General features: G+C 43.1%; 1 protein-coding gene across 2 annotated transcripts; it reads left to right on the top strand.

Moving 5' to 3' along the window:
• The first annotated feature begins 10,554 nt into the window (after positions 1 to 10,554).
• Positions 10,555 to 11,607, top strand: LOC109918978 (transcription factor SOX-1-like). Of its 2 annotated transcripts, XM_020518931.1 has the most exons (2): positions 10,555 to 11,148; positions 11,260 to 11,607. In XM_020518931.1, the coding sequence occupies exons 1-2, from the start codon at positions 10,555 to 10,557 to the stop codon at positions 11,605 to 11,607; spliced, it is 942 nt and encodes a 313-aa protein (XP_020374520.1). The 2 variants fall into 2 exon arrangements, with proteins under 2 accessions (XP_020374520.1, XP_020374519.1); XM_020518930.1 differs by having other exon boundaries at positions 10,555 to 11,607.
• The last annotated feature ends 7,102 nt before the right edge of the window (positions 11,608 to 18,709 follow it).

Raw genomic sequence — 18,709 nt, forward strand, 5'->3', positions numbered from 1 at the left:
TGGCCATTTATTAGAATACTTGTTTTTCTGCATTGTTCTCTGTCACACAAAAGGCTTTTCAATATGTAAGAAGGGTCCCCTTTGCAAAGAGAAACAATAACTCGAAATTGTCTTTTAAAATCTTTCTATCAATAATAAATTGAATTTGATTTTCTTCCATTCAGTGTGTATTGAGCGAGAGATGTCGGATCTAGCTCCTGCACCGTCGCTATATACATTTGTACCCCGTGGTTTTCGCAGGTCTCATAAGTTCGCAAACACGAAAAAGGTTCTATTGTGACACCAAGGCCGGTTTAGGTTCTTTAACCAAATTTCTCGATGCAGATTTCGGGAACAAAGTATCATCCCAGACTGCGCGGTTCTGCTAAATGGAGACAGAGAGCTGGCAGTCAATGTAAGTCTAACTTCACACGGGTCGAACCCGTTTATCATTCTTTCTAAAATATTGATAATTAATGTAGCACGACTGTACGGGCTGATTTCACTGCTGATCACCAGTCTTGCACTAATTCTGCGACTCCAGTCCTATTGAAAATAAGGTTGGAATCAATGAGATTGCAGCTGGCAATGAACTAACAAATATATTGTTTAATTCAAGGACGGTGTCGCGTTGTACTGACAAAAATGTTCATCTATTGAATTAGACTCACGATCACATTGGCAGGACCATTAACCGAGTTTGAAACAGATTTTTTTTTACAATCGGTAGTATTGACATATTTTAGTGATTTTTTTCCTCTCTCTAACATCTTTGTTTGCTCTGGGATCATGCTGAATCGATTAAACTCAAACGGCGCGCTCGGCCTTTCTATCCACCGAATATAAGGTCGTGCCATGGGGCGCATTTCAAATCTAAATTAAAATGTTTCTGTTTGGTAGATCGTGACCGATGGCTGGTCTTGATATTAGGCGTGTTAAAGGAGTTGAAGCAATTTTAAAGTGTTGATGTGCTCTTCCATTTTATCTAAAATGGACCGGGGGAACTGTCTCTCAGGTAGTCTCCAGACCTATCCCGTCCCCCTCAATGGCTATTGACACGAGATAGTGTATAAGTTACTGCAAGTGGAACCGAACGGTAAAACTAACCTTTCCAGATTCGAGAGCGAGAAAGCGGCCGCGAGATTTTCCAATTAGGCGGCCCGTTTGCTGTTGATTTTTATTCGTCGCTCTTCTTAATATGAGCAAAATATTGACACTCTGCCATAAATCAGTTACCAGATAATTGAACAAAATGAGGACTTAATCATCAGTGGGTCTCCACTGGGGAGGAGAACAGATCGCACGGGCTTCTTTCCTCTCTCTGGAGCTTTTCACCCCCTTCCCCAATATGCAGAAATGGTTACTGAAATTTCCTCTCAGTAAATCGTAACAGACCGATGGATGGTGGGGGTGAAGGTGGAATATTGATAAAGTTTATTACGTTTGGCTAATTTCCTTATCAGAACAGGTGTTTTAACACGATAGCAGTTCCAGTCAATTAACCCATTAAAACTCCGTTTCATTGTATCGATTCCATCACGGGGCAAGCTTTACACAGCGACGAGGCGTCTGTAGGCACCCGCCGGGTCGCTGTGACAGCTGAGGCCTTCAGTAAACAGGGGCTGGGCGCTGGGGCAGGCAAATCCCACCACCACCCCACCCCCCGCACTTTTTTTTAAACAACTTCCTAGAATTTACAGCACAATCCGACAACCAGACTGCTCACCCACTGGCGCTACAGCTGACTGGTACGTTTACAGCTTTATCAAGATTGCTGTAAATTAAAAAAAAAGTTTGGTCGTAAGTCTCATTTATTTATTTCATAAGTCGACAGGTTTAAGGAAGGAGACTGGAAAATAATGGCAGTGGCACAAAGCTCCGTTTACAATGGCCAATAAATAAGACAGTGCTCCCCTCAAACGCACATTACCACCTTAAACCAGAACAATGATCCATGTAGTCTGGTCAATCAGCTTTCTAACAAATATTTCACTTAATTTCCCTGCTGGAGGTAATATTATTTGATACCGATTCTTTTTCAATAACTTAGTGAGGCCGGTTTGCATCACCTCCGGTCTGCTGTCTGTCCGGGAGATATTTAATGTTTTAACAGAAGGCTGTGCCACTTGGCAGGTCACAAGTGCGAGCAATAGTCGGTCAGGTAACCGCAAGTCCGTTCATTCATTTTCTCAGCAAACCGGCTGTGAGTTGATTCTTAATGACTTATTACAGGGAACAGCTTCATAGCTGAATGGCCCACATTTCGTCTTCAGTAGCAGAGGATTTCGGTACTGTTCGCAGAATTTGGCAAAAAAATGTTATGAACATACACACCCGCACATATAGACACACACACTTCACACCAACTCACCTAAGTACATAAACTTCCGCAGCAAACAAACACGACACGCTGACACGACAGACACCTGCACACAGTCATACAGTACATATACATACATATCTACACCACTTATACAGCTATACCTATACACATATCTACACCATACACGCATACAGCTACACGCGTACCTACACCACACACAAACACATGCATCTACACACACAACTACACCACACACAACCACACATACAGATACACACATACGTACACCACACACAAACAGTTACACACATATTCCTACAACACACATAAACGCACACACAGACACACATACCTACACCACATGCAACACTCATACACCAATATACATACTAACTCAAACACCTACATCAACGGACATATCTAGTCCGTACACTTACACTATACGCACTCATATTCCACAAACATACCTACACACAGCCCCAGAGACAACACGCAGATCCACATGCGCGTACACACACATACAACTTGTACGCAAACGCATAACCTCCCACTCATATACAAACTCGGTGCAGACACACTTCATACACATACATCCATAAACACAAGCAGCTTTATGTAGATATTTTTAATCAACCTGTTCAGGCATGCTATGACACGCATGGACTTGAACCCAGACCTTCTGATCCCGAGGTAGGATCACAACCTGGGCACCTTTGTGTATATTTGCACTTGGACTTCGCGCGAATTAAGTATAAACATATACAAGGACAAATGCGTGTTACAAGTCTTCATTGCCATTAGAGATTTCCTAATATTTTGAATACAAAGACTTCTCTCCGCAAGCTTCGAGTTGATTGAGTGCTTTATCCGACAATAGCCTAATGGAGCCAAAAAAAGAGACATTTTAAGAATGTTGCTAACGTGAGGAGTGGTTCATTAAATGTATCCACGAATGACTATTTGCCTATCTCGTTGAAAAAATGTGAATAAGTACTTCCGGTCGCCCCCCAACTAAATTGATTCCTATCCCAAAGCAAATACATTGGAACCACGTAAGGAGCCTACATTCCCTGAGAGTCGCTGTGGTGTTCACTATGTGATTCGGCGCATTTGAACTATCAATTTTAAAACAAAATACATGAAATGTGATCCGAAGAGGAACTGGGGCTACATTCCGACCAAAGCGCACCGAGGGTGGCTAGAGAATAGTTGGGGTAGAACGGAGTTGGGAAGAGCCAATACAACTGTATCTCACGATGTGCAAAATTGGTTACACGGTCAATCTGCATTCGTGGAGATGAATGGGTTGAATTGCGAACAAAATAACCTGGATCAATCGTTTAAATCTGGCCCACAAATGAAACCCCCCCCCCCCCCCCCCCCACCAAAATGAGCGTGGTTATACACGCGTTCCTGTAGCTTACATGTACGTCACGGTACTGGGCACATGAGGGGTCAGCTGAACACTGAAATTGGTGTTTGATGCAGTGTATTTAGGGAGGGTGCTAATCGCAACCTGTGGGTAGAATATTGGGCCAAATATATCTTACATGCGCTCAGCCTATGTCGATAATAATCGGTTTCTAATGCAACCACAAGATTTCCCCACTCGGTTTGTTTGCCTGTACTTTCCTGTCTCTCTATCTGTGTGAGTTTTTCTTTGAGGAACTTTGAAAACCCACATTTCCGTCTTCTAACGGTAATTGTGTTTAACATTTCGGTGCAGCTCCGATCGAAGCGCAAGCTCTTGTGGAAATGTTTCCAACCAATAGAATCAAGAGTCGGATCGTGACGGCTTTGTAACTCAACTAACTGACCGAGCAGATTAACGAGGGCAAAGATCACATTTAGTCGGTATTAGCTCGATGCGCTTTATTCAGCTCTGGTTATTGGCTTAAATAAAACAGGCAGGCCAGAAATACCAAGCAGTATTTGTACAGAAAGAAACACAGCTAACACGTGGAAGACCCGAAACAGTTGTTTCACTATTGATGCTGGCACATGGGCTGCGTATTTCCAGTATTTTCTGTTTCTATTTCAGATTTCCAGACTTCACCATATTTTCCTTTCGTGATATATTTTTTATTGGTCCACATTAAAAATGCTCACCATCCGATTCCTTGTGAACTTATTGCCAAAGTCACTATCATCCATATTTTGATTACTTCTTCCACAAAGATCGATTGCATATCCTTTACCAAATCCACACGATTACACCGATTGAACTTTATCATAAAACTATTTAGAACTAGTTAAAGGGAATATTTAGGATGACTTTTAATACCGTGCAATCTTTAAAAAAACGATGACAGCCCAGAACCAAAGCCACAACCTGGTTACCGCAAAAAAAAATCTTAGTGCATGAGTAGGGCATCTTTTCCTCCGATTGATATGGGCAAGCTGGTGTGTTTCACAATATTCAAAGTCTATGAGATTTGTAGGTCATGGATTACCTGAAAAGTCGTCGACATTATCACTAGAGTAAGCGCTGGGTCAGCCACTGGCCCTTGCACGTAGCATTGTGATAGACATTGGCACTGGAACTGGCAGTGATACAGACATTGGCTTTGACTATGGCATTGGGATAGACACTTGCCCTAACTATGGGACTACACGGGCACTAGCACTGAATCAGGCTCAAGAATACTTTTTTTTAATTAAAAGGCACCATGACCCCTATTAGTGAAAGCCATTGTATTTGTATTTTATAAATAATACTTGTTAATATTTGACATAAATTAACCAGATACTTCGTCCCCTGCCGATCTCTGTGCTATTTCTCCATTATCGATATTACTTCACTTCAGCAGGAGTTAATCCTGTGTGACCACCGTGTTTGGTGTTCCAGATGCAACGATCAACTGTCAGCCTAACCCCAAAAGAAACTGAGAGTTCTTTAAGGTCAATGTGTGCGTATGAGGTTCACTAATGTAACTTAAAGAAATCTGCTGTCTTACTCTAGTCTGGTCTACATTTGATTCCAGACCCACTGCGACTCAGTTGACTCTTAACTGCTCTCAATAAGGGCAATTGAGAATAAGCAATTAGTTCCAGCGACGTCCATAACCCCTGACCGATTATTTACAGAAAAAAGTGAGAAAATTTAACGGTGAAAACTTCCAATGGCACTTGTATAAACCAATCCAAATTGCCGCCAGCAATTTATTTTCACCTTCATGAAGATAAACTCTTATCAGTTGTTGTAACAATTTATTTGCTGCAAGTCTGTTTTAAAAGGCCACGCTCGCGCGTGTTCTAAAAAACCATTGTCCGCATCAATAATTCCCAAAGTTTGGAAGTTATTTCATGGTTTACTCGCTAACGCGTCTGACTTAACAGCTGTTATGTTCAGCAAGGTTGTGTGTTATTTAGGAAGTAGATAAACGATAGGACAATGAGATGATTTTTTAGAGCCCTCGTTTTAATTGCTCATTTTTTTTCCCGCTATTGCGAACTATTAACACCAATATCAAATCAAACCAAAACAATAATTCATGGCCTTTCGTAATCTCTAATTCGTTATTTATAGAATCGAGAATGGTGGAATTTGAAGTGGTTTAAAATGCTACTTGACATTATCTTCAAATATTCTGAATTATTAACACCGGGTCTACCCCAATCAATTAAGATACATCTGTGAATGTGGATTCTAATGAAACGGAGGCGATTATTTGACCGAAGAATTGAGAATAATTACAATCCCTTTACTTAAAACACCTCAAATATCCGTGCATTGAGATAGAAATTCTTACTAAGCTGCGGCAAGACAATGTTTTAAGTAAGCGAGCTTCCTGATTCAAACCCCTGTGAAGCCAAATTTGGTTCTAATTTCCCCACCGGGTTCCAGTCTTTTTAACACTTTATCTTGAGATATTGCAAATGATCTTACGCTTTGTTTTATGGAACGCTCAGATGAAGCCATCGCGAACTTTAATTGTAAAACCGGAGTTGTATGATGCCGATTCTGGAGAGTGGATTGGGATGTCCTATTTCAGCTGACATATTCATGTCAGTTTTGACATCAAATTGCTTTTAATCACTGAAAATCCCAAGTGCTGTTATCTAAAAGTTGTGTTTTATCTCACAGTCACTGTGATCCCGTAAAGGGAGCTGTCAGTTCCCAGGCACCTGGGTCTGAATGATGTCTTTGTGTCTTTTACCCTCAGGAACACATCAGGCCCTCTCATTATGCTGTAGCGTTCTTTAATCACGTTCTGTGCTTACGAAACCATTCACATTTACATCTGCATTTTAAATTAATTAAGCAAAGGTATTGTTCGGAACTGGGAACCACGTTCCACTATTATTTTAAACGATGGTTAATCGATTGAGAGACAATAAGATATAATTCTACTATAGAACCTTTGAAATGTTAGGATGCAGTTATAGACTGGCACACCATGTTTTATAATGTGTCTGATAGCTAACAATACTAAACTGTGTGCATTAAGGATGTTCCAAGATTTTATAGCCCGTTATTAGTTATTTCGTTTTACCTTTAACATTGGCACTCGGTCCAGTGATGGTCTGTATTTTTGGAAAATTACCAGAGGAGGTTAAGTTACTAGGTTTCTGCATTTGAGATGCCGAGCCAAATTCGGTACAGGCTGAAAACTAAGTTAAAATATCCACATATTGATTTTAAAAATGCTGGCGTCTGGGTCGAATGCGTTGCCAAATATGTGTGTTCACCAAGCTGTGTATATCACTGCATATACCCATGTACGGTTTGTGTGTCTAGTTTCCCCCTTCCTTTTGTGCTTTGTAACTAACCTTCTCCTTTTATTGAATCTAGTGGTTACGCAGCTTGAATATTGACGTGTTCCCACTGCTCGGTTGTTAACCCAATTACAGAATTCATCAAGAACTGTATTGAATTATCTTTGCCCATACAGTATCAGCATTAGCCTAATTAAAAGCTATAATGTATCATATAATGATTAAATCGTTAGTCCTAGTGTAGGAAGCAATATTTTGTTTCCCCTCAATTAGAAGCTGATTGAGGTTTTCAGGGTAGGTCATCTGTGAAATTTGAATGATATGCGTGAGTATTTGCTTACGGCGCCATCTCTTCTTTCTAAGGCTGGCTTTGACTCGGAATCCGAATTAATTGATTTAGTGTTCAGAATACCTACATTTCCTATTCCCAGAGCTTTTCAATAAAATTTGTATAACCTTTATTTGAAAGCAAGAAAAAGTTGTAGATGTTTCACAGATTATTGATGTAGCACACAAGAAACAATTACTCAAACAATATGAAATTATTTGTTTCTCTATGTGAAGCCTATGTTCAAAAGAAATGTCACAATTCACTTTAATACACCCCATCCCCCTTACTGAAGTGTCTTTACATAATGACGCTGTCCATTGTGGGCTCTGTTTCTGATGTCACTTATAATGGTGTTTCAGAGGAAGAATATTGTGCTGTACGAATTCGTTTCTGTTAAAATGCACGAACTGTACTTCGTCGCCGAGAATGGCAATAGTATATAGAGAGAATGGTGACGCCGTGCGGGGTTAAACTGAGCGAAATATGAAGGAAGCTCATCAGAATCGATCTCCGTTTATTCGAGCCTTCTCCCAGGAAGCTCCAGCCGGTGCCTGTCGCCAGCAGACGGCGATGGACATCTGCTTTCCAGCGTAGAATTTCACAAAAGCCACTTCCATTCGAATCTCCCTTATCGAATTATTTATCTTCTCTTTAATAACCAGCCTCCCAGCGCAAGCAAATTGCTAACGCCTAGATATGATTCTGTTAACTAATTGGATTTCGCTTAAGTCTTGGCAGTTCATTTAACCCGTTTCGGATGGCGCTGGGTCGTATGGTGGCACAAACAAAGTCCGTTTCAATGGTAATTCTTCACAGACGCTCAAAGTTGAAAAACTTCTGCAAGCGGCTTAATTTGTTTAAAGACCATTTACTGGACTCTAAAGGGCCCAATTACTGACATAAAACGGCACAGTGGGAGTTCCGGCTCCCGCCCTTTCCCTCTACCACCCAGAATAACTGATTTATAAACTGTTGACCATGGAGTTGCTTGAATCATTTCCCTCGCTGTTAGTCAGTCCTACGTTTACCCAAATGTGTTCAGTTTTGGTTAGTCGGGAGAAAAATATAAACCCCTTCCCCCTCGATTCCAGGCCCTCGTACAATGTGAATAACGGCCTGAACAAGTTCAAACAGATAGCCAACACACTGAGCCCTCGCCACATGGTTATCCTCCCTCCTGACCTCTATCCACACGCTGGCATAATAAAGTCCTGCTCTTTGCTTCGTGATCACCGGGTTCTGATCTAACAATAGCACAAAGCAGTCACTGGAAAACCACTACTTGTCATGAGCAAAACCAGTTTTAATAATTTACCTTTTACTAATGTCAACATGACTCATTACAGAACAAATATAATATTAAGGCCATTTTACAGGAAATATGCTTCATTTTCCAGTCATAATTTTAATCCCCGCAAGGTCTGTATTAAATTCTCTCCTATTAGTTTATAACGAACTCTAGCTGTGAAATTGATGTAACAAATGCAGAATCAAAACGCGCAGTTCTAGCAATCAGTTATTGTATTATTTAGCTTTTTCAAGATTTATACGGGGTTTGTAGACGGCGAGATGTAACACTATACCTAATAATTTTGTTAATTCTTTGCATGTATAATTTGGGTCCATTGATACGGGAAAACCGATTTAAATCGGGGATTCTGTGTTGCCGAATCGAGCTACTTGCTGTGGATTGTACATTATTTACTCGGTTCTCCGGGGCTGGTTCAGAACCGCCGAGCAGATGGACGGGTTTGTGGCCGTCCGGGCTGCAAACCTCACCCCCGTTCCCCCAAACCCCAATGATTGACAGGCAGCTCCCAGAGTCCCGGACCCGGGAGATGCCGACTCTCAGCTGTCAGTCAAACAGCCGCCAGGCAACGACACCTGTTGGAGGCGAGCGAACACATCGCGAGGGGTGGGGGGGGGGGGGGGGGGGGTGGTGGTGTGGGAGTGTCTCTTGGGGCTCGTCACCGACTCCAGCAAAGTGCCAGCATGCAGACTGAATACTGGCCTTGCTGCGAACAACACGGTGCATTGGGCAGAGGGTCCACTAACTTGGCAGGCAACTCTGTCTCGGATTCCCTGTTCAGGAGAGAGTTATGGCCTGCGGTTCTGAAATTAAACGTCATTGTCAACCGAGTGCCTCTCAAAAGCGCGGGTCAAGCTTTGGCGAGGGACCAAACGAGTAAAAACTGGACATCTGCTGCTGTAGGCAGGACCAACTGGGAGCTGCACAGTGGCCGTTTCCACAAGGGCTCAAAGTTCACCCGCGCAGGGTGCTGAAAGGCTCTCAGGCGGGGGACGGGGGGGATCCACCTTCCCTCCATCCACACAGCACCCCCCCCCCCCCCCCCACCCCCCTCCCACCAGGCCGAGGTATTGGCCCCGCCCCCTTCTTTGCCTAATTAATGCCGCGCTCACCCCGCCGACGTCACTGCCGTTCAAGAGAACCTCACCGAGAGCTCCAGCCTATTGGCTCCTGTAAACTCATTTAACGGCTGTCAATCTCCATCCCCCGGGCCCTTTTCTCTTCCCCAGCTTCACCCCACATGGAAGCCAGAGACAAATAACTCTGGGCACAACCGGCTTCAAACCTGAGCGAATCTGCACCGAGCGACTCTGCACCGAATCTAAACCCGAGCAAGTCTGCACCGATTCTAAACCTGAGCAAGTCTGCATCGAATCTAAACCTGAGCAAGTCTGCATCGAATCTAAACCTGAGCAAGTCTGCACCGATTCGAAACCTGAGCAAGTCTGCATCGAATCTAAACCTGAGCAAGTCTGCACCGATTCCAAACCTGAGCAACTTCTCACCAATTCTAAACCTGAGCAACTCCGCACCGACTCTAAACTTGTGCAACTTTGCACCGAGTCTAAACCGATCAACTCTGCACCGAGTTCCAACTGGTTTCAAACCGAATGACTCTGCAGTCTCCTTTGTAAACGGCTGCGCCTCGGGTGCCCGTGCCCAGTCTCTGGTCGGTGAAGCCCGCTCTCCAAGTCTAACGGCTGGCGGGGGTGGGGAGGGGGTGGGGGGTGTGGAATTGGAGTGGGCTAAAGGAACGGGGAGTTGCCCCAGCACCGGCTGCTTCCTCCCCGCCCACTCCCCCCCACCCCCACCCCACCCACCCCAACACCTCCTTCCTGGCCAGGCTGCTGTACACCACCCCCCCACCCTCCCCGGGAACCGGGTACCGCTTGAATGTACAGCTTGATGATGGAGGGCGAGCTGCAGTCCCCGGGACACCCGGTCAGTGCCCCGAGTACCGGAACCTCGGTGCCCACAGGCGGCACTAACGGGAAACTGAGCGGCGAGCGGGTCAAGCGGCCGATGAACGCGTTCATGGTGTGGTCCCGGGGTCAGCGCCGGAAGATGGCTCAGGAGAACCCGAAGATGCACAACTCGGAGATCAGCAAGCGCCTGGGGGCTGAGTGGAAACTCATGTCCGAGGCCGAGAAGCGCCCGTTCATCGACGAGGCCAAAAGGCTGCGGGCGCTGCACATGAAGGAGCACCCGGATTATAAATACCGGCCCCGCCGCAAGACCAAGACCCTGCTCAAGAAGGACAAGTATTCGCTGCCCGCCGGCTTGCTCTCCCCTGGCCCCGGGGCAATGAGCTCGCCTCCAGGCTTGAACCAGCGGCTGGACGGAGCCGGCGCCTACGCTCACATGAACGGCTGGGCGAACGGCGCTTACCCGGGCTCGGCAGCAGCGGCGGCGGCGGCGGCGGCGGTCATGATGCAGGACCCGCTGGCTTACAGCCAGCACCCGGCGCTGGCGGCGGCAGGAACAGCGGCTGCGGGAGGAGCAGGAGGCGGAGGAGGAGGAGGGAGTGCCGCCGGTGGTAACGGCGCCGGTGGGACAGCGGGTCACCACCACCATCACCATCACCACCACCACCCGCAGCAATTACACCGCTATGACATGTCCCTCCAGTACAGCCCCATCCCCGGCACACAGGGCTACATGAGCGGCTCCCCCTCCTACAGCCCCATCCCGTCCGGTTACAGCCACCAGGGAGCCACCAATCTCTCACTGGGCTCGATGGTCAAGTCGGAACCGTCCCCCAGCCCTCCGGTCAGCTCGCATTCCCGACCCCCTTGTTCCGGGGACCTGAGAGAGATGATCAGCATGTACTTGCCGACAGGAGGAGAAGCCGGGGACCCATCCCAGAACAGACTGCTTCCCCTGGCTCAGCACTACCAGAGCCCCAGCACGGCTGTTAACGGGACCATCCCATTAACTCACATGTGAACTCCCAGCCCTCGGCAATTTGCTTTTTTTTTGATGTACTTGTAAAAAAAGAGGTAAAGTCGTTCGTTGTGGGAACTCTCGGAAGTTACTGGTTCTGAAGCTAGTGCACATAACGTTTTAAAAAAAAGAATGTAAATGTTTTATTAGCCGAGGGTTTCTTTTCTTTTTGTACAGTATTTATCAGACAGTTGAGATGAATGGCTATATTAAATGTCACCTGCTGGAATTTACCCAGATTGCGCTCTCGCGCTGTTTACACATACTCCGCTATTACTCCCCACGGAATAATCAGAAATTCCGCTCCCTTCCCCTCTCACACACCAAGGGAAATCTTTGTGATTTTGAAAAGGCAAGAGACAGGACTTCCAACTTAATTTCTAAGGCATTTGAACTGCCTTTAGTTGCAGGTGTGTGCCTCATGTGAGTTTCTGTATTTGAAACACTTTCCCCATTTTTTTTGCTTGTGAGATTTCCTGTCAGTCATAGAGAGAATTAGATCATTTTTATTCTAAAATTGAACCGCGGATTAACCGGCAGCCGATGTAAATAGTTTACTAATACTTTTCTGAACAGACCGACTGTTTGCGTGGCTCAAAACAGGTCCGTTAAAATAATAAATTTTTACAAAAAAAAGTTGTACATAATTTGCATTTATACTTTCCCCCGTTTATTTCATTCATGAACTTGCTTCGGGGCAATATTCTTTACTCATGAAAAGTAGCATTTGGAAGCCGTCGTGGTGTATTTATTGTGGATTTAATTCCCCGGACAATAACCAACAAAACCTGCTCCTCTGGGCTGAGAAAGTTTGCACAGAGCGTCCTAATCCCGTGAATGATTAGAATTGAAGTGACAGGACTCATAGTTTGAATCACTATAGAGTTTGTATAATTACGAACCGTTATGCTTCGGGAGTGCAATACTTAACATCTATGAAATTTAAACTTGTTGACTGTATTAAATACACGGCAGCCTCGTTTCCCACATATATTTCACTCCCACATATTTATTACTAACAGGAACCATTTGTTTGGTAATGCTTTTATTTAACTTTAAATGGTTATTTAAATATAGCCCTTTCAGAGCTCAGTCGGTTTCGGAATCAAACACGTCCTTTCCCTCAAATATAAGGTAGTTCAGAATTATTCTGACTTTCTGAACGCGGAAATGTCTTTCCCTTTTCAATTAACCACTGAGACTTATGATGGGATGTTTTTGACCTGCAGTGGGCTCACGAAGGGGAGTGGGTTAGAAATATACAGATGTTTCATTGGGGACGTTCCTCGGCAACAGTAATATATCGGTAACAAAAAAAGAGTGCGATGCGGACAAGTTGATCAGATTTTCTCCAAAAAGGGAAGACACAGGGGGAGGTTTTCTACTCGTGTCGACCTGTTTTGTCCTTTTTCAGAATTCACCAACTGGAACTTGATGCAGAGAGAGAGAGAGAAAAGAATCCCATGAGAGAAGTTTTAGAAATCACTATTCCGACTATTGACTAATCACAACGGAGCCAAAATGCACGTGGTTTGAAAATACCCTCGTATTTCACGGATCTTGTCAGCAATCAAAATATTGTTCAAACCGCGTTTCCAAAAAAAGAACTAATAACATGAACAATTTATTAAACTTTCTATAATAGAACCAGGAAATAGCCGGTTATATTTGAATGTTCTTTAAAATTTAAAATATGCGAAGTCTGACATAAATGTTTTCAACTCTTAAATTCGTACTAGTGTAACGAATGCTGCACAGAGCAAGTTAATTGACTGTTGACTTCAGTCGCACCGTAGATCCAATAAAGATTACAACCAAGCCTCAAATACTTTAGAGACCTTTTACAAACCATATAATACCCGATAACTGAATGATCCTAATAAATTCGGAAAGTGCTACAGAAACTCAGCAGGTCTGGCAGCATCTGTGGGGTGACAAACAGTGTTAACGTTGCGAGTCTGGAATAAGAAGGATTGTGTTAACTCCAAGTTCCGGCCGGTTGTTGCTCGGTTTCGCCTCTCTACCAGTCATCTCTCTTTCAGTGACGAAGGCCTGAGCATCTCGCATTCAGTTTACTGTGTCACTTTTCGATTAATTAGCAATTTTACAACAAACACAGCGACACTTGTAGCTAACGCTTGCGAATCTGCACCAAATGTGTCCGGTCGTTCGCCATTCAGATCTTTAAACTTCGGGTTTTTCGAATGACTGATAATCGTGAAACGAGTGTGTAAATAAAGCGTGTTTGGAGGCTTATTATTAAGAACGTATTCTTCAAATAGAAACAGGCCAAGCCTCAAAGTACACTAGATTTTCTCATACATTCGGGCTGCCTGGAGCTGTTATTCAGTCCTTGTATTGTGCGTGTCTGGGAAAGGAAGCCTTTCGATTTCAAATTACATTTACCTTCACACAGTGAAGTTACTCCATCGAAGGAGTTAGCTAAATATAGGATTCGTATTAAAGATTGATTTATGAGCCAAGGGGCTCCCGCCCGCTTCCATGTCTGTGGTTCTGTATATTATTGTAGGCTATCACTGATGTAGGTATCACAGATGCATGGTCCTTATTCTAAATTATTAGTTCTGGTCGAGCAATTATTATTATTCTTCTCTCCTTTCCTCGCATGGTGACTTAGTTTGAATTATGAACCACGGGAATAAGTAAAAAGTTTATTTTTTACATTTTCAATGTTTTCTTATATAGAAACTATTTAATGAATATTTTCAAATGCCGTGAACGTTGGCCCTGTAGATAAGATACATTAAACAATTTTCCCTGAGATGTACTCCAGCGGGTTTAGTGAAGGATGTCATTTGTTATTTGGTGTGGTTGCAGAGCGTGGTATGGTCAGAGAAACCGTTCCGGTAAAAATTCGATTATTGCTTTTTGTTCAGGCATTGCTTTGTCAAGTATGACTGTCAAATAATTTATTCACGGCCCACTTTTCTGCTGAGTTTTAATATCAATGGGGTGCGTCGTAGGTGGAAACCGCAAGCTATGATTACTCTTTAAAGACGACTTAGTTATGTAAACTCTTAATTCTTTGTGTGTTGTCGGCCAGGCAACATCGTGAGAGTAAACAATTTTCCGTCCTAAATCCCCAAGAAAAGTGAGTAGAAAGTGAAGCAAGTTTCAGATGACTGTTCAGAATACAGTCTGTTGCCCTGAGACTGAAAGCGTGGAGTTGGGAAGAAGGAGATTATTTAGAGTGGTGATAACCTGTCATCCAATGGGCGGAGGTCTTCTTAATGGCCACACAATGAACGGTGTTGGCAGACAGTTAAAATTCGGGTGTAAAAGGGTTTTATTTTGTGAGTTAAAATAAAGGATTTTGATGGAGCTAGGGAATTGTTTAGAGAACAGGATCAGAGGTCACGCTTCTCCGCCTCCATTTCCAAACATTGCATTTTTAAACTCAGAAACCCTTTACGCTGAAGAAAATCAGCGCATTCATCAGGGCCCACGATCCAAAGCTGCTTCCTTTGGCCGCAGCAAGGCGGTTCCGGACAATTCCACCCAGAGCTGCTTGCGCTTTTCCAAAGAAAGCAGCTGAATACAAGCCACCGTTCCCTATGATGCTGGAAGTACCCAGAGAGCTTGAGACGAATTCCAACATTCCACTTATACCGGTCCCATTCCATAGGGAGATATGGATCCGTTGACAAGATGTTCATATTCCTAATCATATGTAAATTTAACCCGTTGGTTTCCCGGTTAAAAAGTGTCATTAATATATTTACATGAGTCATTTATGAACCGTTATGACATTCAATTATTTCTCACTTGGCGGTCACTTTCATTCAGAAGGTGTCCTAAAACAGGCTTTTGATCATTTGTATAGTGGGTCCTGTGTGAGCAGAGAGGTGTGGGCAGTTGTTTGGATTAATGAGACCTGTGACTAGTCAGAGAAGATAGAATCAACAAGAAGTACATCGACTATGTTCACTTACAGCTAAATTGTCCAACAGATTTAATGATTGCTAGTGTTAAAAAGTAAAATCAGCCACCTAAACATGAGGGTCAGTGAGAAATTTGACCTGTCAGCTTTTTGCTAAAATACATTATATATACTTATCAAAAGGTTAAAAAGAAATAGCGGTTTGGGTGAAGGAAGAAACTGTTTCATTTATACCTAAGATGTTGAGCAATGGAATCTCCTAATAGAAGATTTGGGCCTTTTGGTACTTTCAAAGTGACCAGCTTCCCTTGCTGACTGACAGACTGGGTCATGGTCTTCTTATTCCGGCACAACTCGTTTACTAAATTCACATCTTCAGAATTTAATGACAGATTAAACAAATATACGAATGCTCCCCAGAAACGCCTGTGGATCCATGGTAATTGTGGATAAGCATGATTTGACTCCTATGTCAATGGCCGGTTATGCGCTAATGGAGCAGAAAGGGAACTTGTTTTTAGCCTCCACTTTCAAACTGGCCTCACTTCGCAAACTACAGAAGTGGCGCCGAGTCAGCTCTTTTATCACCTCCATATTAGCACAGACTACAGATTATCAAAATGGAATGGTCATAACTTTGTGCTAACATATCCAACCATTAACCGTTTCATTCTGAGGTGCAAAATATTATTGTAGATTCTCTGGATTTTCTTTATGTTCTCCCTGCGAAGCCACGGGAGATGCAACGTCCTGTAAAACTAGTCTCTATTCCTCATGGCTCATGTTAATATTTAAGTCTATGTTTTAACCGGGAAATCGAGTGCCATTGCTGATTTATGATTTGAGGGTAATTTTACACCAATTAGCTTCTCTGCTTTCTGTACTCCACGCAGGGCTCCTGGCCCCGCGAAGGTGAGAAACGGATCCAGAGTTTATACTGCAGGTACTCCTGTCGAAAAACATCATTGGCGCAAAAGGAATATCTCGGGTTCTCTCCGGGAAGAGGAAATGCTCTTGAAGAGGGCGTGTCCAGAGATTAGCAGAAGCCCGGCAGGCTGCTGTAATGTGGGCAGTGCCCAGAGCGATTCCTGCACCATGAACAGTGTCCTTTGTTATGGCAGTGTCCCGACTGTGGCCTATACTGTGTGCATTGTCTGGTCAGTGGCCTTCAATTTAGGCATTTTCAGGGTACTATCCTACATATGAATTAGGAATAGATCTAGGCCATTCTACTCCCGAGCCTGCTTCCCCATTTGATAGAATTGTGTCTGATTTGTTTGTGGGCTTAACTGAACTTCCCCACTTATACCGTATACCCTTTGACTTCCTTATTAGTCAGAAATCAAACTACTTATGGTTTATACATATCCCTCTACTGCTGTCTGGGGAAGAGAGTTCCATAAACTCAGGACCCCTCCCTTTGGGAAGAAGAGTTTCCTTGCCTCCACCTTAAATCGGAGATCTTTATTTTTTAAATTGCGTCCTCTAGTTCCAGCTTTTCCTACAAGTGGAAACATCATTTCAGTATCCATTCCGTCAACTCTCCTCCGATTGTTAAATGTTTCAGTGACAATTTTCCAAATTCCTATGGACATAATTGTAACCCTCCAACTTTTCCTCATAAGTTGTTGTCCTCGGACACAGTGTACTGATACATCTCTGAACTACTTCTGATGAAATTTCGTCTTTTCTCGAACAAGGAAAACCAGGCTGTATAGAATAATCTAAATTTCGTCTCACCAACGCCCTGTATAACTGCAGCAAAACTTACTTTTATATTACATTGTCTTGCAATAAGTGACAACATCCAATTTGCCTTCAAATTGCTTAAATGTACCTCCATACTAATATTTTGTCATTCATATACGAGGACACACAAATCCATTTATACCTCAGAATCCTACAACTTCTCTCTCTTTAAACTTTTTTTTTATTCATCTTGCCAAAGTGGACAAGTTCATTTTACACACATTTGTCAATTTGTTTTGCCAACTCGCTTTCCCTATCTCTATTCCTTCACAAAAAAATTAATGTCTTCCTCAAAACCTACTTTCCTTCCTATAGTTGCAGAATCGGCAAAGTTGAGGCTTCAGCTTTGAGTCATGTGACAGTCTATTTGTTACATCCACCCTGCCAGAAAACAACCTATTTATCCCTACACTATTCCCTGTTTGACAACCAAACCTCTATCCATGCTAGACAACAAGGTGCAGGGCTGGATGAACACAGCAGGCCAAGCAGCATCATAGGAGCAGAGAGGCTCTATCCATGCTAATGTGTTAACCCCTATACATGGGCTGTGTCGCACCTTGCCTTCCACAAATTGAATTGAGGTACTGAACAGCCATAGATTCCCTTTATCTGTGTTGCTTGATACTTCCACAAATAACTTTAAGGAATTAGTTAAAACATTTCATTTTTAGAAAACCATATTGACTCTGCCTGAATTCAATAAGATTTTCTAAGCACCCAACTATAACTGAATTAACACTAAATAATTCCAACATTTTCTCTATGGCAAATGTTATTCTAACTGGCTTGTAGTTTGCTGTTCTGTGATTCCTTTCTTAAATAGACCATTTTCTAGAATCTAGGCAATTTTAGAAAATTAAAACGGTGCTTTGAGCAATATCCAGGCAGTTTTATGATTGGTGGGCAGTGTCCTCCATATATTGCTTGTCCATCGCTACTGCTCTCCCATTCAGGTGAAACCGATGTGGTGTGAATTGCATCTCTCAGATGTTGTAGTTAATAATGTAAGATCATAGTCAGAATTGACAGCATCTTCAAGCAAGATTAATAATTGATAATAAGCTTAGGATCCTTCTTCTCCTTGAAAGAAAGACCTACATTTATAAACCCCCTTAACAATGTCTGAAAGTATTTTACAGTCAATTAAGTATTTTTTGAAGTGTAATCACTTTTGAAATTCAGGAAATACAGCAGCTGATTGCACACAGCCAGCTCCTATTCACAGAAATGTGATAATGACCATATAGGGTTAGCATTAAGATAGGATCAGATAATTCTTTTGCGATAATGACTCTGGGATAATTATTTTTCAGGCACTTGGGATAACTCTTCATCCCCTTTTCCTAAGTATCTCTGTAAGGTTTATATTATTTATTTAACCTATTTATCCTTAATCAACCTGTTCACCGGTGTTATTACACATCACTGGAGCAGGTGTGTCTTGAACCCATG

This window comes from Rhincodon typus, chromosome 6 (assembly GCF_021869965.1).
Source record: "Rhincodon typus isolate 14 chromosome 6, sRhiTyp1.1, whole genome shotgun sequence".
Taxonomy (NCBI): Eukaryota; Metazoa; Chordata; class Chondrichthyes; order Orectolobiformes; family Rhincodontidae; genus Rhincodon; species Rhincodon typus.